At 45.5% G+C, this 22,122-nt stretch overlaps 2 protein-coding genes across 2 annotated transcripts in view; both read left to right on the top strand.

Annotated features, from left to right (window-relative positions):
• Window positions 1–428: 428 nt before the first annotated feature.
• Window positions 429–17,470, top strand: LOC102947274 (sulfotransferase 1 family member D1). Its single transcript, XM_007070985.4, has 8 exons — window positions 429–572; window positions 6,964–7,112; window positions 7,242–7,367; window positions 8,722–8,819; window positions 9,089–9,215; window positions 10,920–11,014; window positions 14,001–14,181; window positions 15,562–17,470. Exons 2-8 carry the CDS (start codon window positions 6,974–6,976, stop codon window positions 15,672–15,674), a joined length of 879 nt encoding a protein of 292 aa, XP_007071047.1. The 5' UTR covers window positions 429–572; window positions 6,964–6,973; the 3' UTR covers window positions 15,675–17,470.
• A 365-nt stretch (window positions 17,471–17,835) lies between these two features.
• Window positions 17,836–22,122, top strand: part of LOC102947053 (sulfotransferase 1 family member D1) — a 30,601-nt gene continuing 26,314 nt past the window's right edge. The window contains exon 1 of the mRNA XM_043545524.1: window positions 17,836–17,953. The gene's annotated coding sequence lies outside the window, so the exon portion shown is untranslated. The remainder of the gene's footprint in view (window positions 17,954–22,122) is intronic.

Genomic DNA, 22,122 nt, shown 5'->3' with positions numbered 1-22,122 from the left:
AGATTTTAAAGCCAGAAGGGACTATATTACGTTCATCTCGTCTGGCCCTCCTGTAGAATTCTATCCAGTCACTCCTGCATCAGGGCTGCAACTTCTGGTTGAACTACAGCTGACCTTTTAGAAACACCACCCGCTTTAGGCCCCACTGCTGTCTCCTTTACTCAGATTCCCTTCCTCCTCATTTCCTTCTGGGCCAGCATTGTGCGCAACACAAAGGACACAAGAAAACATCCTTGACAAGACTGAACGAAGGAGATACATATGCCGCACAATGCCACACTAGAACTGACAGAGAAACTACAGGTACTTCATGGGAGCTGAGAGCCAAAGGACAAGTGGGAACATGTCGAGACCAGCTTGTTTTATTTAGTCATTAGCCCTTTAAACATAGTCCAGGGTGGAACCAGGAAGTGACAAGTCAATAGTTTGTTAACTTGTTGAGGCCTAAAAGCGGGAAAAACAGAGATTTGGGACTGAAGAAATTCAGAGCTCTCGCAGAAGGAATCAACTCTAAGACATAAGGCGCAGGGATTCCCCTGAAGTAAAACCCGTGGAAGCCCTCTGATATCCAGGTATTATACTGCAAAGGCCGAGAGAGCGTGGGATATGTTTGCGTTGTCATTAAGATTGTTTACTTTTGCTTCTCTGAAAGGTGGCCTGGATCACCTAAGGAACCTGGGGAGAAAAAGGAGTGTGTCTGATCCATTTTGTGTGCACTGCGCAAGCCCTTGAAAATTGTGATCTGCTCAGCTGCACACAGGCTCAGCTGACACTCAGACTTAGGGTGACCAGACGTCCCGTTTTTAAATGGACAGTCCCATATTTAAGCCTTACTGCAGGTGTCCCGACTTTTTCTTAAATATGGGCAAACTGTCCCATATTTTCTGTCTCCCTCACATCAATACTTGCGGGTCCTGCTGCTGGCCGGATCCCTGCTCGCCAGCTGCCCGCCTACCAGCGTTGAGTGGGAAGGTCCAGTGGCCGACGATGGGGGTGGGTGTGCAAGGCTGGTGGAGGGACAAAGCTGCAGCACACGGTGCTGGCCACTCCCTATGCTGGACCCTCAGCGCAGCCCCTGCTGCATGCCGGCTCTCAGCCAGCAGGGCCCCGTCCCAGTTCCCAGCTGGCTTGGGCTGCACGCTGCAGTGGCTGGTGAGTGTGGGCAGGCAACAGGCGGCGTCCGGTTACATGTCACCTCTGCTGCCCACCTATTGGCCCTTTATGTGCTCCCCCTCTCGCTCTCCTCTCCCTGCTTTGCCCCTTCCCCAGCCCCACCGCTCCTTTACATCCCCCTGGGTGGGGCGCGTCCTGCTTCCAGTGCTGTGTGGAGAACCCGCCCCCAGTTGGAGTACTCAGTTTATCAGCAGCCTGGCCAGCAGGCTCCTTTCTTCCCCCACTGCCTCTGGCTGGGCCGGTGCCCTGGGAAAGCCCAAGATCCTCTGGCCCTGGGCGCTGGCCAGGAGGAGCCGAGCCCTGCGTGTGCCAAAGCTCCGCACACTGGGGAAGCCTCTCTGCCCCTCAGCTAAACTCTGGCGTGGCGGGGGAAACGATATCCAGCCTGTTCACACCCTGAACCTGCAGGCTCCACAGCAGCCCCCCACCCCCGAGCAGGGACTTAGCTTAGCACCCCTTTAACCCCTCCCCCCAGCCCCCGACGGCTTGGGTCCTGCCTCCAGGGAGTGCGGGGCTGCTGCATCCCCTAGGCATCCTCCCCTGCTGAGCCACCTCTCTAGTCCGGTTCCATGAAGTCCCTACAGTCAGGTTTCCTGGGCCCTGGTGCACAATGCATCCTTAGGGCTTAACCCCTTCCTACCTGCGCTGTAGCCAGGGGACAGGAGGTGGTTGGGTTATGTCGGTGACCAGCAGCAGCTTGTGGGTGTTAGCTGCCTTTCAACACCGTGGGGCAGGAAGGGACCAGCTGCTTCCAGCCCCAGGGGAGCAGAGGGTGAGGGAAGAGATGACCTCTGCAAAGACATGGGCCAGGTCATCCCTCCCCTGCCCCACTCCTCTCCCCCCGCGGCTGGAAGCAGCTCCCATACCTTCCCTCCCACACAGTGTTGAAAGGCTGCTGCTGGCCACATTCTGGTATGAGCTCTGGCAGAAATCTGGGAGGGAGGAGGGGGCATGTGACTTTGCATGCCCCCTCACCCCCCCCCCCGTCCTGCCACCTGTTGTCTTGGGAAGATGTGGCACCAGATACTAGGAGAGGCGGGTCCATCCTGGGGGCCCAGCCAGGCATGGAGGACAGAGAGCACCAGGCAGGGAGGGTCAGGTCAGTCAGTCACCCTCCCTGTGAGAGAGAGGTGTACGGGAGTGTGTGTGTATCACTTCTCCCCATGTGGGGTAGCTCCCAGTCCAAGAATCACTCAGCCTGCTCGAACTGGAAATGCTTGCAGCTTTCCTGAGATCTCTCTCTTGGCGGTAACAGCAGCTGTTACTGAATATCACACTAGTTTTGATATTACAATACACAGTGTTGCACTGGGGAAACACCCTTTTACATCTGTTTGGGATGTACAGTGTTGTCAACTCTTGTAGTTTTATCATGAGTTGTGCGATATGTGACGTTTCCAGGAGTTATGTACTCTCAGTTTTCATTTTTTAAAAAAAGTTTCTAGCTCTCATGATTGTAGGGAATAGCTTGAAAGCATTTTCTGAGTGGACCCAAAATGTTAAAAAAAAACAGAAGGCAAATAGACAGATTCCAATTTTCTTAAAATATGATTTTAAAGCCAGGCTGATTATTCTGAGGGCCTGAGTCATGATTTTTGAATGCCTGGGGTTGATAACACTGTGCAAAGGTCAAAAATGAACAACACAAGGAAAACAGATAAGCAAGAAGTCTAAGATTACTCTGGGTTAATTCCTTCAACATTAGAGAGGTTTTCTGCTCTTCTAACCCAGGCTGCACAATTCAGCATATCTTAAATTGCTAATTAGCAATAATAAAACTGCAATTACTTGGGTTTATGTGGGAGAGAGGTGAAGCTAGGCTGAAAGCAAGAGATATCCTCTACAAAGAGAGCAAGGTAAGATCTACTTCTAACATATTGTATACATCTGCTTTTCAGGGATTTAAAACTCTGCAATTTGCTCTCTCTGGGGTCTGCAACACTTCCTTCATATGTGCATTACCACCATAAAAATGGAGTGAAAGATGGACAGAGACAAAAAGAAGCTAGCTCATTTGTAACGTTGTTAGGTTTTACGTATTCAGGCCTGACAATTCACCTCCCTGGGAAATGGAAGAATTGTTTTTCGCAACTGAAACATAACACTATGATAGCAACACAGGGACCCCTTAAATTTGCTACAACTTCAAGGGGCAATCTGGTTCATCATGCCATTATGGCCTGATCCAAAGCCCAGTGAAATCAATGGAAAGAATCCCATCAAGTTAGTGGATTTTGGATTGGGCCCTTAAAGTCTTCCAGTCTAAAATTCAGTCTCAGATTTCAGATGGAGCAGAGATATGGTGCCTAAAAGGTAGAAATGTCATATAATCTGTTATTCTGAGAAAGATACTGGGTCTTCCCACACATCCTTTCAGGAGCAATGTGGAGGGGAGAGCCTGGGGAATTATCTCTACAGAAGGCATTTTTTGTTGTTTTCTGGTGAAAGCTTTGGGATTTAGAGGAAGGTCCTCTGATTAGATTACGCCTGCAAGAATGATGTGAAAAATACAGCATTCCAGCCTCTCCTTGCTCGTCTGGAATCTCAAAATACCCGAGATGCCCAGGATTAAATGAAGACTTTACTGGTGATATCAAAAGTTTAAATTTAATTTTTTAATCAAGCAACATTCTACTGAGAGAGACGCTCAAGAGAATCTTACTGGGGTTTATACTGCCATAGCATCACTTTGCCTTTCCGTAATTAAAGCTCCTACAGGCTGAAAATATATTTGATGTGTTTAATCTTGTCCATTCCAGATAGCTTTTGCTTGACTGAGGTTCCATAAAATTGCTAATGTTGTGGTCCAGTTAAAGCAAGGAAACTGGGTCCCTTGTGGGGATTTTGCATCAGTGGTTTTAACAAAAGAAGATTGGGCCAAATCCTTATCTGGTGTTGATCAGCATAGCTCCATTGAGAATCTAACCCACTGACTTAAATGGAGTTACCCTGATTTATACCAGCCCAGGATCTGCCCCATAGATTTTACTGGCTAACAGTAAGGAGGAAGTAATTAGGATGGTTACAACATTTGCCCTATTGATTTACACCAGGGTCAACAGAAAGAGAATCAATTAATTTATGTATACACTGGTTTCAGAGTAGCAGCCGTGTTAGTCTGTATTCGCAAAAAGAAAAGGAGTACTTGTGGCACCTTAGAGACTAACCAATTTATTTGAGCATAAGCTTTCGTAAGCTACAGCTCACTTCATCGAATGCATTGGTTAGTCTCTAAGATGCCACAAGTACTCCTTTTCTTTTTAAGTATACACTGTTTATCATCTGCATACATTGCAACTTTGGGTTCTGAAGTTCAGTCTTATTTCTGACATGCCCATTTGTGTCTATTAACTCTCTTTTTCCTTGTGCTATGGCGAAAGCTGATTGACATGAATGCTTGATTTTGTAGTAATGAAGACTGGGTGGGAACACACAATGCTAACATTCATTTCACAAGTGTAGCATTTTTAAACTGGGTTTTAGCTGCATGATGCTCCTGAAAGTTTTACTCAGGACACAAAGATGAGGCTGTGAGGATTCCATTTCTAACAGCCTATCTTCTATTCCAAGGGTTCATTTCAACATATTATAACCCAAGCATTTTGCATTAACCACTTAAAATGCATGCTATTTGCATCACGAGAGAAATGTGCCTATGCCTACCTACCCCTACAATACTATATAATTAACATTTCAGAACAATCAGATCACTCATTCAAATTCTATGCATTATAAATATTTTTCTGATCCACTCACACACCACACTGTCAGAATTCTATATATTTCCTCATAATCTAATGTACCCTAAAACCATAATCCTTACAAAACCATACTCACATTTTCTAGCTGAATACTTATATGGACCTCATTACCGTAGGATCTGAGCACCTTTCAATCTAACATCTTGTGAGGTAGGACAGCACTATTATCCTAATTTTACAGATAGGGAACTGAGGCACAACAGCGGCTAAGTGAGTTGCTTGAGATCACACAGGAAGTGTGTGGCAGAGAATTAAACCCAGGTCTCCCAAGTCTTAGCCAGAACCCTAACTGCTGGACCATCTTGTCTGTTTAAGAAACACTATATAAAATCAGGAGTATATCAAACAGCAGAGTTCCATTATGGAGGAAACCCAGGAGACAGTTAATACTGGGTGAGAGTTGCAAGTTGGGGGGGTGATAATGAATGACGAAATATTATATGGTAGCAAGGAAACAAGCTGTTCCTTTCTAGCAACGTGAACGTGCCTGTTGTTTTAAAGAGTCTGGATTTTTGCAAAGCGCAAGTAATATTGCTCTGGGGCATTAGCTGGTGTAGCCAATGATTTTAGTTTATTGTTCATTAATTGTGTGATGTTATAATTAACTAACATGTTATGTTATATATAATCATTGTATGCTAAATAGAGTTATATTGTAGGATTATAGAAGTTTAAGATTGATCAGTATGTAGAGGGAATTCTCATGTATTAGGTATCTAAGTAAGCAGGGTTGAAATGCAAGGCCCCTGGGCTAAGGCCTGCAAGATTTTAGCTTAGCTAAACGTAAGCCATAGAGTTAAGGAATGCAGATATAAGTAAGTGACCAAAGAATAACCTGATGCCCTAAGATTACTGGAAAAGATATACCAATAGGTGATATTGCAAAAAATTAACAGTAAAAGTAATATTTTACTTACAAGATACCTGGTAATCACATTTTTCTAACACATGCCCTAACCACAGAGTGCGCTATGTGCAGAAATGCTAATGACGTATAGTCAGAATCACATTATAAAAAAGGGGGTGCCTAGACTAGGAAAATCGAGCTCCCTATGGGAAACTCCAGCAGGAACCATCCCTCTACTGATGATCAATCCATGAGAGACCCATCAGACCCTAACACTATTGTTAAGGATGTGAGTAGCACTATATTTCTAACTAGTGCATAGGTCTGTATAGAATTTCTATATGCTTGGGTAATCATAACTTTATCTGTAACTTTAATAAAACTTGTAAAACAGACTAGACCTTGTACTTGTGAATGTCCGTGTGGTCGCTACCCTTGGTCTTTATGTGTCCCTAGAGCAGTGGTGGGCAACCTGTGGCCCATGGGCCGCACGCAGCCCATCAGGGTAATCTGCTGGTGCGCCGTGAGACAGTGTTTACATTGACCATCCACAGGCATGGCCAGTAGCCGCGGTTCCCTGTTCCCCGCCAGCACGTCCCTGCAGCCTGCACCGCTTCCCGCAGCTCCCACTGGTTGGGAATGGCGAACCGCAGCCACTGGGAGCTGCGGGCAGCTGTGCCTGTGCACGCTCAATGTAAACACGGTCTCGCGGCCCGCCAGTGGATTACCCTGAGAGGCCCCATGTGGTCTATGGTCCGTAGGTTGCCCACTACTGCCCTAGAGACTCTAAATCTAAAGCAAGTAGCAGAGGTGACTTTCACCGTTAAGCTTGAAACTGTAGCCGCCAGAGCTGAACTCACGGTAGTGTAATACCACATTACAAAATTTAAATAAAATAAAAGGCTACACTGGGCTCCAGTGGAACAAATCCAATGGTAACTCTTCTTTAACAAAGCTTTTTGTGGGTTTTTTTTGTTTGGTTGGCTTTTTTTGTTTAGAAATTGCAAAGTATATTGATTCATGTAAACAGAGACTACAGAAATCAAGAACAGAATTCTACTTCTTCCACCCCCACCTCTTGGAAACCAGTGTTAGTTCCATGATGTGTAGGGATGTCTTCCATACAGTTATCATGCAAATAATGAGAGCCATTTAACTCCTTTTTTCCTCACCTTAACTCAGCCCTCCCAAGATGGAAAATTTGTCAAGGCAGGAATTAGAGGTTATCCATGAAATTCCCCTCTACCGGCATTTTGTGGAGAACTGGGCCCAGGTGGAATCATTCCAGGCCAGACCAGATGACCTTCTCATTTCCACCTACCCAAAATCAGGCAAGTAAAAATAAGAGTGTATTTAATTGTGGGGGGGTGGGGAGAGGGTCACCTAATTTTATATCCATCCACCAGTAGGAGACAGAATACGCTTACCTCTGAAATGCTGCCTTTCAATCTACGTTCCAGGCACAACCTGGATTAGTGAAATCGTGGACATGATTTACAATGATGGGGACGAGGAGAAATGTAAACGGGATGCAATATTCAATCGAGTCCCTTTCATGGAAATGAGCTTCCCTGGATTCCTAAGTGGTAAGCATTGTATAGGAGATCAGACAAATGCAAGAGCCCCCTCCCACAGGAGCCATGGAAGGAGGAGAATGCTGTCTCTAGACTGATTCTAATGCTGTATGTAATTCAATCTCTGCAACAGTGCAGCTGGTTTTATAGTGTCTTTGTACAAACCGTACACCAACATGCTTTACAGGGTTAAACACGCCATTACATAGCCAGGGACACCTTCCCTGACCCGGTCAGCATCACATCATCCCATTTCTCCTCCAAAGCCTGCCTTAAAGCTCATTTGTTTCCTGCTTATTAATCCTGCTCCTCATCACAGGAAAACACAATCAGTAGAAAAATGTTGTGGCACTAGTGTGTGCTTTGTGTTCTGCTTCTTTGAATCTGTAGCTGGAAGCCAGAAACTCTAGAGTGAAACAGAGCAGCATTAGGGACAAAGCCTTAGGTTTATCTTACTCTGGTGGAGTTCCTTGTTCCGTGTCAAAAGAAAGCAGCTCTCTCACTGTGATTCTCAGGTGAAAAGTTTAAATGGAGTAAGGGACAATTACGCTGCTTTTGTTGCCCACCCTAGCCCAAGTCCCTACCCATGTTTAGCTAGACTGTAAGCTCTTAGGCTCAGAGACCCTGTCATGTCTGTAGAGAACTGGCAGTGCTAAATAAATAATCATAATTTATTTTTCCTTTTGCTGCTACTAATCTTAGAAATGTCGGGCTGGAAGGCACTTTGAGAGGCCTTCTAGTCCATCTCCCTGTGCAGAGGCAGGACCACGTATACCTAAATCATCCTTGATAGGTCTTTGTCTAACCTGTTCTTAAAACCTCCAAAGGTGGGGATTTGACGACCTCCCTTGGTGACTTGTTCCAGTGCTTAACTAAAGAGTTATCAGCGAGAATGAGATCCGAAATGAGAGAGGCCCTCTTGAATGAGGCAGAGAGATGCAGGAAAGTCATTCTAGACAGCAGCAGTTGCCAAGAGGGTGAATCTGCACCAGCAGTTGCAGGATTGTTTGGCATGTCACAGAGGAAACCAGAGCTAAATGAGCAGAGGGACAGGCAAGGTCCAAGAGACAAGCTGAAGTGGGCCCATGGAGGGTTTTAAAGAGAGAGGGTAAATTTGGACTGGTGGCTGCAATGAACAAATCAGTGGAGCTAATCAAAGATTCAGGTGCAGTGGTTCTGCGTGAGAAGGCAGCCAGCAGCAGGAGAGTTAGGGTGGGGAGGGCATTTAGCCTCACCTCCCTCTTTCTCGGCATGCTGAAAGGAAGAGGCAGGACGTGCTGACTCATTCTCCAGTGACCACACGCTGTTCATTCAGGATGTGCCAGGTTCTCCAGATGATTCCTTTAACCCCCTGTGTGTTTTCCAGGCACAGAGCAGCTGGCTACAGCGCCATTGCCTCGGATAGTGAAGACTCACCTCCCAGTTCAGCTCCTCCCTGTCTCCTTCTGGGAGCAGGACTGCAAGGTAACCAGCTCCAGCCATCCCAGAGAGACGTAGCGATGTAGGAATCGTCATCTTTCAGCCCAACTACGCCTGCCTCCTGGTTCCAGCAGCATCCCGTGCCAGACACCTCAGAAAGGCAACCTCCCCATAATTCATATGCCAGTTGTACAGTGATGGTGTTTGTACTGGAGCAGGGGAAATCTCTTCCAGACCTATGCAGGGGGTCAGGTCAAAATCCCTGCAGCCCCTGCTAATTCAGACTGCACTACGTTCCCTTTTCTGTCCTGCAGATGATCTATGTTGCCCGAAATGCCAAGGATGTGGCTGTCTCTTATTACCATTTCTACCAGATGGCAAAGGTACATCCAGACCCTGGCACCTTGGATGAGTTCCTGGGGAAGTTCATGGCTGGGAAAGGTAGGAGTAACCTCTCAGAAACCACAGTAACAGGTGTGGCATAAGAACGTAAACAACAGAAAACAGATTGTCCCTTCACCCCCTGGGCAAGAATCCAGGGATATATTGTTCAATTGGGTTATAAAGGGTCCAGTGTTAGTGACTTTCCCTGGCTCCTCAGAGTCTGACAGGACTGCGAGTTCCTTAGGGCAGTATGTGAACTTTAAGCCATGGCAATGTGGTTCAGTGGATAGGGCACAGGACTAGGACTGAGATGACCTGGGTTCTAGTCCCAGCTCTGCTACTGACTTGCTGGGTGACCTTGGGCAAGTCAGTTCACCTCCCTGTGTGACCTTGGGCAAGTCACCGCTCTGTGACTCCGTTTGCTCTACCACCTTGTCTTATCTATTTAGATTGTGAGCTCTTGGGGGCAGGGGCTGTCTCTCACTATGTGTGTACAGTACCTAACACGAGGAAATCCCACAGGGTTACTGTAATAGAAATAATTCTTACTATACTTGGTGCCCTCACAATCCTCCGCTTCAGGAGCAGAGCCCAAACATTTCAGTTTCTGGTCTGGGGCCAAGAATCGAAACCCACCAGAATGTTTACACACTACTTAGAAGAGGAGTTTGCAAAGCCTTGTTAAGGCCAAAATAATAATGATTATTTAATGTTGGCATTGCAGTGGGGCCCAACAGCTCCACGCAGGCACCGTGCACACACAGAGAATGATATGGCTCCTCCCCAGACGGCAAAATCTAACTAGACAAAACACCCGGCCAGACAACATAGAACAAGCATGTAACATATCTGGTTAGTTACCTTTTTAATCCCCCCCTCCCCTCCCCTCCCAACCATTCTCAGCTACCTTATCCCTCTGTCCAGAGGCATTGACCAATACTGGGGACTCAACGTGCCCATCTTCTCCTGCCTGCCCCACAGAAATAGGTTCAACTCAGTGTGAGCGCAGGGGTTGGGAGGAGAAAGCAGCAGATCAGATGGTGCCTCTGGATAGATCTACACTGCAATAAAAAACCTGCAGCCCCAAGTCTAAGAGCCCGGCTCAGTTCACTCGGGCTCAGGCTGCAGGTCTATAAAATTGCAATGTGGATGTTTGGGCTTGCTCTGGAGCTAGGCTTGCCACCTCTCCAGGATTGTCCGAGAGTCTCCAGGAATTAAAGGTTAATCTTGAATTAAAGATTATGTCATGTGATGAAACCTCCAGGAATACATCCAACCAAAACTGGCAACCCGAGCTGGGCCCAGGCTCTGAGACCCCACGAGGGGGGAGGGTCTCAGAGCCTGGGCTCCAGCCTGATCCTGAATGTCTACACTGCTATTTTCAGCCCTGCTTCCTGAGCCCCATGAGCCTGAGGCAGCTGATCCAGGCTCTGAGACTCAGTGCCCTGGATTTTTAATCACTGTGTAGATGTACCCTTTAAAAATGCCTTTAAAAATTCCAGCTGGTTATTGAAGAAAAAGGACTAGCAGTTCATCCCATCCACCCCCTGCCCCAGTGCAGGATTAGTGCACATAGCACACAGTCCACTGTTCTGTCCAGCCTGGTTTTAAAAGTCCCAAGCAATGGGGCTCCCAGCCTCCTTCTGGGAGACTGGTATAATAACCTAACAGCTCACGTCCCCTGTGACACTCTTAGAACCAGTACTAGCTGTGATATCTCTCTCCTCCTTCTCTTTGTTGCTTGTTTCAATCTGGATGTAGTGGCTTATGGATCCTGGTACGATCACGTCAAAGGCTGGTGGGAGAAGAAAAAGGCCTATCGAATTCTGTACATGTTCTACGAGGACATGAAAAAGGTGAGGAAGGGGGAGCGATGAGCAGATGCCAGGGGATCCTGCACCAAATGCCCCCTTTCCCTAAGGAAGGAGGGTGATTTTAACATCTATCTAGGTATATATAGGGCTCCCCTCATTGTCCTATCTGAGCATGTCCCAATCATTAATGAGTGTAGCCTCACAACACCCCGGATGGGAGAGTAGCAGGGTTACTCCTGCTGAACTGAGATACTGGCAGGTTAAGTGATTTGCCTAGAGGGAATCTGTGACAGACCCAGGAGTTTAACCCACATCTCCTGAGTGCCAGTCCAGAAATTCATTCTTCCTCTCCTGCATGTCCATTTGCAACACTGGCATCGTTAGGAGTGGTGGGGTGGTTCTGCAATCGCCTATTTTACTACACCCAGTGGAAAAATACTTTGCATTTGGCTTTGAGGCACATTGACATGTATCTGGAATATTAACAAAACAATGCCGGAACCAGCCACGTTCAAGGCCGAACTAAGGCAGTGAGTACACAGCCCCAGACTTCCTGCCTACAGCCGCCACCCATAGGTACAACAGTGGATTCAGCTGATCCAAACCATGATTCATTTTAATCCACCCCTTGCCTTCTTATAATAATATGGTAAACAATCCCTAAACTGCTAGATGGCTCATGCCCCGTTAGTTTAGAAAGCAATGACCCCTGGCCTTTTCCCCAGACCTGATTTTAGTCTGGTCCATAAACACTCCCTTTTGTGCCCCTGTCAACCCCAAGAGAAGGTAGAACTAGGAGGGGATGGAGGGACCAGGACCCTCCTCTCATCCTTTATGTAACACAATAAGCCCCCTGCCACACACACACATCCTGCCCCTCTTAGCGAGCTCCCACCAGCTGGCCCTCACTACCTACCAGGCAAATCAATTAACAGGGTTATTCCTCCCCAGCCTATTCTCTTTTGCACCCAGAGCACTAACAAAGAGGGAGGAGGTACCAGGCTTAGCCTGAGCCAGTGATTTATTAGGAGTCTAATGGATCTTTAATTCATATTTGAGCCATCCTTAAATATTCCCATGTCTCACATCTTTGCATTCAGTCAGACAGCAACACAACGAACACACATGGTCATAGATTTTACACACTGAAGTTCTGAGGGTGAACACAGGGTAGTTTTGGTAAGCACAGGAAGGAAGTCAGGGGAGCTTTAGGTCTGTTCCATTCTTCTTCAGAGTCACGTAAGGCAAAAGTTTCAAAAGTGCCCCCCACAACAGCAACTAGATTTCCAGAAAAACCCAGTTCCTATTTACACACCTAAATAAGGAGCTCTAGATCAGTGGTTTTCAACCTTTCCAGACTACTGGACTCACTTTCAGGAGTCTGATTTGTCTTGCATACCCCAAGTTTCACCTCACTTAAAAACTACTTGCTTACAAAATGAGACATAAAAATATAAAAGTGTCACCGTGCACCATTACTGAAAAATTGCTTACTTTCTCATTTTGTCTGTATGAAATTTTAGGTTGTACGGACTTGGCTAGTGCTTTTTATGAAGCCTGTTGTAAAACTAGGCAAATATGTAGAAGAGTTGATATACCACCAGAAGCTCTCTGTGCACCTTCACTGAGCTCGATTGCTTGCAGTTGTACAATTACATCCTTAATGTGCCGTGCATGGGGAATGCAGTTGAAATCTATTTGGCAGCTGAAGCTGGTTGTGACTCAGCAAACCGCCACAGAGGATTGGGAAATCTAAGGGTACATCTGTTAATGGGTGTTAAAGCCCTTGAGTTGGATATAACTTTGAAAGAAAACAAACCACTCCACTGCAGGCTGCAAACTGCGGAGCTGGCTTCATTCTCTCTCAAAAGTAGACACTTAGGGCTTATCTTGGGGAAAGGCTGGGATGGGAGTGTGTATACAGGGATTTTTACTTGCATAGCTATGCTGGTCATTTTCTTTGTGTAAAGACGCTTTTAGCTATTCTTACCTTAAGGCAAGGGGTTTGGGTTGCGTTCTTACTGGAACCAGAAGCGGCTACAATACTAGGCATGGGCTGCTAGACTCCACTTTAAGTCATCTGAGGCAGGGGATTTCTAAGGGCTACTATTTATACCTTTCCCCAACACACCCTAGTGCTAGGACTGCAGCATTTCAGGGAAGGCCACACTGCAGCTTCTCACTGGAGAGTAGGAAACTGATTAATATTACTTGGTTGGTTTGTTCTAACTTTGGTTGTTTTGGATTTTGGGTGGTTTTTTGGTGAGGGGGCCCCTTTTTCCTCCTGGCTACAGAAAGCAAGATGGAAAGGTGTTTTAAGGGGGGGTGGGAATACATGCACACACAAAAGAATAAAAAAGTATGTAGTGGTGGCTGAGTGTCTAAAACCAATAAGGGATGGATCCAAGAGATTGTATAGCTGAGCTGCAGTTTGGCTGAGGTTAGAGTTTAGGGCTGGTGAGACTTTTTTGTTTAAAGGTTTCAGCTAGCTGCTGTCTCTGTCTTTAAAAGGGGAAGCTATTTCATATGACAATCAGTGCTCGAACTTTAGAAGCTTAATTTAATGCCCTTTTTGCGAGATCTCAAATTCAAGCAATTTAGTTTTAATATTTACAATGGACTCCTGACATTTTTTTCCCTACCCCTCCTCTCTTCACTGATTCTATGAACTTATACCCTCTGCTTCGAGAACACTAGTGTGTAAGTAGCAGCCCGCTTGGTAAATGGAGTGTTTTGTTGAAAGCTAGTTGTACAGGATAGCACGCCTTTGGTGATCCTTTCTTTCAAAAGTTTTTCTGGGCTCTAGAAATGATTCGTTATTATGATGCATCACTCATTAAAAGAGCTGCTCTTTGCTCATTAGAGGTCTGCTCCACTGGTCTCTGGATTAGGTCCCAAATGAATACAAAAAAGATCTGTCACATTCTACCAACACATCCAAGAGTGGCTAGGAAAACTTCTACTCAGTAATATATTATCTTTTATCATGTCTCACCACCTGAGGGTCTATCTGCCTGTCTCTCTGCAGGACCCAAAGCGCGAAATAGAGAAGGTGCTCCAGTTTCTGGGAAAGGACCTGAAGGAGGAAGTGGTGAATAAAATCCTCCACCATACCTCCTTCCAGGAGATGAAGAAGAATCCTACTGTCAACTATGAAATGATGCCAACCTGGGCTATGGACCACACTGTGTCTCCATTCATGAGAAAAGGTAAGAGGCTTACAGGAAAGGCCAGTAAGATAACAGCAGGAACAGTTTTCTACAACTATTACTAGCTCCTGATCCCACTTTCACAGGAAGGGAAATTCCCAGGGTCAATGTTTTTCTCTGTGAGCCAAGCCCAGTTAATGGTTGAGCTGCATATGGAAGGCCCAGCTCAGATAAATTACTACGAGGAAGGTTCTCCTGTTTAGTTTCTAGCATGCAGATCCTGGTGTAGCACTCTGGAAAGGATGACTGATCTTGTGGTTTTGGTACTAGCTGGGGCTTCAGGAAATTTGGGTTCTGTTTCCTGCTCTGATATTGACTTGCCATGTGGCATTGAGCAAATCTCTGAGGCCCTGAAATCAATGGATATTAGAAGCCTAAATACCTTTGAGGAGGTGGGCCTTGATTGCCCTGTGCCTCACTTTTGCCATCTGCAAATTGGGGATATCCAGAAGGCAGTGCCCTTGTTCGTTTACACTATAAACTCCTCCGGGCACAGTTTGTCTCGTACTGTGCCTGTGTATGTACTTACCCCAGTGCGGGACTTCAGGTGCAATACAAATAAGAATAATGATTTGCCATGCCTGGACCTGAGTTAATATGTGACACTGGCCTGCAGGAAGAGATCACAGATGCCAGTATCATCAGTCTGGGAGTGCACACAGTATCCATTGACAGTTCAACAGTGCTAATTACTGTTGGTGTTTCTTGCATGCATCTTAAAAACAATTGTTTGGATACAAAGATCCTTTTCTCTCTTGAAAAGGAAAAATAGACACTGGCCTAAGTTTTCCAAAGTTCCTGGTGCTTTTGGGTGACCAGCCTGAGACACCTTTTAAGGTTTTGAGTTTTAAAAGGTGGGTACTGAGCATTTTCTGAAAATTGGGGACCCTTAAAGGTGTCTCAGGTTGAGCATCCAAGATCAGTCAGAAGTTTGGAAAAGGTACGTGCATTAATCATACATCCTGAGATGCATGACTGGTGTGAAGAGATGTTCCATAGGACCCCTCTGCTCACGACACACACACAGTCCCCAGCAGTGAGGACAATGTAAAGTTTGTGTGAACCCCATCAACCTCAAAGGACTGGCCCCTCAAATAAATGTCTCCCGCTGCTTCTAACTCTAACTTGCTTAACTTGAAAGTCTCATGCAGCCTTTTGATCTGTTACATTTTTCTCCTTTGTTCTTGTTAAGCATCTAGGCAAAGAGAACACTGAAAACCTGACTTAGAATTCTGTCTGAACAGCACTAGGATCACAGGACTATGCTAGGGCCTTTTGGAGTATCTTTGGGAAAGAAGATAACAGAAACAACCTCAGAGTGGGGCAGGAGCCCGGAAGGGGAGAATAAACTAGTCATTCATTTTTTTTTCTTCCCACCAGGGATTTCAGGAGACTGGAAAAATTACTTCACCGTGGCTCAGAATGAGAGATTTGATGCGCATTATAAAGAGCAGATGAAAGGCTCGACATTCAGATGCCAAATGGAGATATGAAGAAAGGGCTTTCCTATGTTTCATCAGATGAATGCTAGCTGTTTAAATACTAAGATGGGTGAACTAGAGTGCCTGGCCTTATATGACAATATTGATATAATAGGTGGAACTTGGTGGAATGAAGATAATCAGTGGGTTTGCAATAATACAAGGGTACAAAATATATAGGAATGACAGAGCTGGTGGGGGAGTGGCACTATATGTGAAAGACAGCATAGTCAAGTAGAGTAAAAATCTAAAATGAATTAAACTGAACCACAGAATCTCTGTGGATAGAAATTTCATGTTTGAATAATCAGTATAGCAGTAGGAATATACTACCCACCACCTGATCAGGAAGGTGATGGTGACTTTGAAGGAGTTTAGAGAGGCTATGAAGACAGAAAACCCAATAATAATGGCGGATTTCAACTGTCCTCATATTGACTGGGTACATGTCACCTCAAAAAGGGATACAGAGGTAAAATTTTTAGACACATTAAATGACTGCTTCTTGGTGCAGCTCATCCTGGAACCCTCCATGGGAGAGGCAATTCTTGATTTTAATCCTAAGTGGAGCACAGGATATGGCCAAGAGGTAAATTATAGCTGAACGTCTCAGTAATAGCGACCATAATGTAATTAAATATAACATTCTTGGAGGGGGAGAAGTGTCAAAGTAACTCACCACAATAACATTTAACCTCAAAACAGGGAACTACACAAAAATGAGGAAGCTAGTTAGACGGAAATTAAAAGGAACAGTTACAAGAGTGAAATGCCTGCAAACTGCATGGAGACTATTTAAAAGCACCATAATTGAGGTAGTAAAAGGACCAAAAAAATTCCACCATGCTTAAGCAGCTGAGTAAAAGAGATGGTTAGAGGCTAAAAGGCATCCTTTAAAAATTGGAAGTTATGTCCTAGTGAGGAAAATAGAAAAAAAGCATAAACTCAGACAAGTCAAGTGTAAATGTATAATATAACAGACCAAGAAAGTGTACTTAGCTAGTTGCTCTTCAAATTCTAACAGCAAAAAAATACATCAGAAAGCGTGCCAAACAGTGAGTGGACCCACTTGATGATCGTGTTGCTAAAGGAGCACTCAGAGATGACAAGGCCATTGCAGAGAAGCTAAATTAATTTTTGCAGTAGTTTTCACTGAAGAGAATGCAGGGCAGATCTCGACATCTGAGCCGTTCTTTTTAGGTGACAAATCTGAGGAACTGTTGATTGAGGTGTCAGTAGAAGAGGTTTCAGAACAAATTGATAAACAGTAATAAGTCACCAGGACCAGAGGGCATTCAACCAAGAGTTCTGAAGGAACTCAAATATGAAATTGAAGAACTACTAACTGTGGTTTACTTAAATCAGCCTGTGTACCAGACGATTGCAGGATAGCTAACGTGATGCTGATTTTTAAAAAAGGCTCTGCACAATGTAGTAAAATGGTTAATAACTAGAAGAACATATGTGGCAGCAGTGAGGTCCAGTGGCTAGAGCACTGGACTGGGAGTAAAGTGACCTGCACTCTGACAATGACCTGCTGTGTAACCTTAGCAAGTCTCATAACTGTTCTGTTGGTGAGATTTCTGTGCTGCTGCCATAAATTAGAGCTACTCTGATTTATGCCAGGGGCCACTTTGGCTCCTGAAACAGCTTTAAGCTACCTTGGCACCTCCCCATCCAAGCTGCAAAATCCCACCTTTTGTCTCAGTTTTTCCCTTCTGTACCATGGGGATGGTGATGCTTAATGCACTACTGGAAGGTGCTCAGATACTGTATGGCTATAAAAACCTAATAGAATAGAGTGCTGGAGCTTATTTTCAATAGCACTGAAGTGATTTAGGAGCACATGTCCCGCTGAATGTCAATATGATAGGTGCTTCGAGACCTCTGGATGGAAAGTACTCAGTAAAAGCTAAATATTATTAATCTAATTCCTCATTCCCCTTTCAATGCAAGCAATAACAAAGTGCCTTTGGAAACCATTATTGTATGCAGTGTTGTAGCCATGTTGGTCCCGGGATATTAGAGATGTGAGGTCAGTGAGATAACATCTTTTACTGGACCAACTTCTCCACTCAAAAATCCACTTCCTGGAAAGAGAAAATCCAGAGAGCCAGACTCCACCTCTCGGATAGCAAATCCTGTAACTTAGCACTGGGGAAGAGAAAGGAGCGCAGCTGATCTTAGAAAACAGGAAGTGAAGGACAGAAACTGCTAGAGCCCACAAGTAGGACTGGGATCCTAGCCTCTGATCAACGAAAAAGCCTACAAACAACCAAACTGAATACACAGTAAGTTCCCCAGCTTTACGGCATAAGGGGGTTCTTAACTCTGGATCAGTGAGTAGGGTTTATAGTGATGTAGGTTTATCATCAGTTAAAAGGGCAGTTCCAATAAGCTGACAAGTTTTAATAAAAGCCAGTCCAAAGCAGCCTTCAGAGGAATTATTGTGTTGTGTTTAGTTTATGATACAGTCAGTGGAGCTGAAATGAGTATTCTGAATTAAGGGACTTGTGACCCAGAGACCTCTGCATGCCAGCTGGCAGAGGGCACAGGAGTGCATAGGGTTTTTTACAGGAACTCCTGGGTCGGATGTAGCAAAATAGTTCACAGAAGGGAGCATGTGAGGTCTCTACCGAGAGCCACGAGCCCACTGGTTAACATGATCACTGCAAAATGTGTGTACAGATCATATTTAAGCAGTTAAGAATCTGTGTTCCTAAGGTCTTAAAGTTAAGGCAGGTTACCAGACGGTGACGTAACTCGGACATGTTCCTTTCAGGCAAGAGGTACCAGATGCCTATTTCCCTGACTGGTCATATGTGTGTCATCGGGCATACAATTCATGGCAATTTTGGATCTATTTTCATACTGAGCCCCAGGCAGAATAAAACATTATGAAAACTGCCATAGAGGAAATTCACAGGATACAACAGCAGAGGGGGTCCTGTTTCTGACTAATGATAGAGGATGGTTACGGGATATCTGGGGGATATAAGAAAACACAGAGACTCCTTCATGAAGGAAGCAAGCTAACAGTGTGTTTGTCTTATGAAAGGGTCATAGCCAGCGTGGCTGTGAAATTCTGTAAAGATTTTGAGTAAGCAATACTCTACAAGACATCAGAGTATTTTGTTAATTAAGTCTAGAATGCGTGTTATGATTTTGTTTTCTATATAATCATCTGTTTCCAATATTTCTACTTGCTATCACTTGCATCTCTATGCTGTGTTAAAGAAACTTTTACTTTATTTGACTATAAACATGTGTCAGTGCTGGGTATTAAGTGGAGCGGGGATCTGAGGTGAAACTGATTAGCTGGCTGCTTCCAAAGGAACAGTACCCCCAATCTGTGAATACTGTTCGTGTCCAGGGGACCAGAGGTGGACACTCCAGGAAGATGTTCAGAGGGCCTGAGAGCTGGAACGTGCCGATTGCTCACTTGGAGAGAGACAGCAGGGCTTGCACGGCCTACTGGGGAGGGCTTGTGGTCAATGGAGTTGGGGAGCTGACCCCCAGCAGGCCCAGACAATGTTTCCTCACAGCAAGGGCAGGCGGCTGCAAGGGGCCTCACAACTCTGGGCATCCTTGGAAAGCGTCACAGGAATGTTACTTGTTCAACTTCTTATTGGGTACCTGTTTTCCCCCCTCCTCTGACTGTTTGTGTATTTTGTTATTTTAGTAAATCTAGGGCGCTTATCAACGTCAGTTATGCTGCCTTCCCTCTAGCTACTGAACAATCATGAAAACTTGTCCACAGATAAGCATGTCAAATTATCGACTGACAGTCAGTCCACCCATTTGGACAGCGTCCTGCTGACAAACCAAGTCATTACAATCATGTCGGGCCTTTTTTCCATAAAGTGTTCTGCAGGGACCATGTAATGGACGGATGGATCATGTGATTAGTGGTCAAAAATTCTCTCTCCTTCACCGTGCCTTGTTCTTGGCTGTTCGAGCCCTCCTGCTCCTCCCTCTTCTCACAGGGGATTGCACTAGTGCCATCATCTTCTCTGTCAGAAAAACCATGATGTGCACGTTTCTCTGCAGATCAACACGCTCTTCTAGATACTCCAATCTCACTGCATAAAGCTGCACCTCATTCTCTTGACACATGGGGAGTCGCTCTGCCTTCCTGCTTTTCCCACTCATTTTGGCAATAAAAAACTCTCTCCAAACAGCAGTTTACTGTGACTTGCCCCCGCTAGCAAACACAGATGTGAGGGCAAAGTTTTGCTGGCAGATGCTCCTGTTAGGGCTGCTGTCTGCATAGGACCAGTCACACAGGGATGATTGAAAATAGTGAACGTACATAACAAACCTAGTTTGCAAACGGCCTCTAGTCCAAGAGATGTTCACACAAAGTGTTCCACAAACACACACACATTTGAGAAGCAGCATGTTCTTGTGGATAAGGCGCTGGACTGAAACTCAGGAGACCTGGCTTCATGTCCCAGCTCTGCAACAGCTTTCCATCAGCAGATTTCAAAGCACTTTACAAAAGAGGTTGGCATTTTTATCCCTATTACACAGCTGGGGAAACGGATGCACAGAGAGGTGAAGTGATTTGCCCAAAGTCAGCCCATCACTTACTCTCTCCATGTCTCAGTTCCCCATCCTTTCTCCACCCGTTGTCTGTTTAGACTGTCAGCTCTCACAGCAGAGGCTGGCTCTAGCTGTATGTTCGTACAGTACCTAAAACCATAGGGCCCCAGTCTCAGCTGGGGCTCATAGGAAGAACTGTAATAATGATCATAAATAAATTTGTAAAAATCCAAGTCTTCTCATGACTCACTTCCAAACAGAAAAAGGCCAGCTCCGGCTGAAAAACAATTCACGGCAAAGAGTTTACCCTGCCCCTGTTTAAGAATTAACTAAATCAAATGCCATTACTAAGGCCCTACCTGAATTGTGGGATGATTGTCAAAAAATTGCAGCTGACTTGCAGACAAGCCATGGAAAATTGTGGAAAAGTAATTATTTGCAGTAATAATGTCCATTATTACTTTTCTGCCATTTTCCACTATTGGCCACCCGGGGCTGAGAGCGGGGTCTGGGGTTGAGAGCAGGATCATGGGGCTGACAGCAGGGACTCCCACTGTCAAACTTGTGGTGGAAGCCTAATATTGTGGAATCCCCAATTTCCGCAAAATCGCAAGTTAAGTAGGGCCTTGGCTAATACATATTATAAAAGATGCCCTAAAGGGGACACAATCATGACAGCCAGTCTGCAGCTGCCATCCTGTTTTCCCAGTCAAGGCTAACGCAGGCACCCGTGGTCTCCAAACAACTGTAAGCTCAGTTAACTCTTCCACTGCCTAACCCATACAGTATGACTGGTGTAAGAATCATCCCTGCTGAGAGCTGCCTGGGGATCTGGTGTGTGCATCTCCCCTCCTCCCCATGCAACTGGGGCTCCAGAGCCTCCCTAGCACCATCCCCCTGCACTTCCTAGACCCTGCAGAGGGCTCACTGCAGGGTCTAAGATCCGCACTGGGGGAGGAGAGGGCTGGAGTGGAATCAGGGAGATGCATATCATCCACCCTCCAATCCCACAGAAGATGCCTGAAAAAATTAATACAGTTCCAGGCCATATTGACCTATCTTGGCAGCTCTTGTCCCAGGAACCTGGGAGCTTCCACAGGGGAATCCAATGGCACTGTCAGGGGGTTGGGGTGGCCAAAAACCAACAGAAGGAATGTGCGGCCATTGTACAGATGGCCGTGGCCTCTTGCAGATCCCCTCAGGATCGAGGTGAATCTTGCGGAATCCAAAGGTCTGGGAGATGGGAACCCTGCTCCCCTAATGGGGCAATTTGGGTTCATCTTCATGAGGATTTTCAGTAATGTCATGGCCTGTCATGGCTATTAATGCCAGAGGGGACAATCTATGTCAGTGAAAATTAAGTCTTAGATTTTAAAGCAAAAACAGAGAGAAAACTGTTCAGATTCTCATGGCAGCATAAGCTCATGTGCAAGTGAATGATAGCAGGGCCTTTCCTTGCATGGTTTATTTTTTGGCATCCTCATCAGTATGGGATGACTGCATAACAGTGGGTGATGTGACAGTGGGTGATGTGACAAGAAAATTAGACACTCCTCTAATTACTGAAACACCTGAAGCCACTGCTGAGTATTACTGGGCTGCCCCACATTCAATCAGCACAAGTGCAGTACTTGGTTAATGCTCTTTGTCTTATGTGCTGTGACTTTCTCTCTGCAGGGTGCTGCCACAATGGCTCTCTAGGTCTTTTGTACAGTGCTGAGAGAGGCTTCCAAAATCAGTTATTGGGCTGGATGTAGGAACCACTGGGTGAAATTCTCAGGCCTGTGTAATGCAGCTAGTCAGATTAGATGATCATAATGGTCCCTGCTGGCTTTAAAACCTCTGACGCAGAAAGTAACTTTTTATTTTTGAAAGTCAGGCAGCTGAAATTGTTATAAAATCTCTAGTTGCTTAT

Source organism: Chelonia mydas, chromosome 4, assembly GCF_015237465.2.
Source record: "Chelonia mydas isolate rCheMyd1 chromosome 4, rCheMyd1.pri.v2, whole genome shotgun sequence".
Taxonomy (NCBI): domain Eukaryota; kingdom Metazoa; phylum Chordata; order Testudines; family Cheloniidae; genus Chelonia; species Chelonia mydas.
Note: the sequence above shows the minus strand (reverse complement) of the source record. Positions and strands in the feature narration are given on the sequence as shown.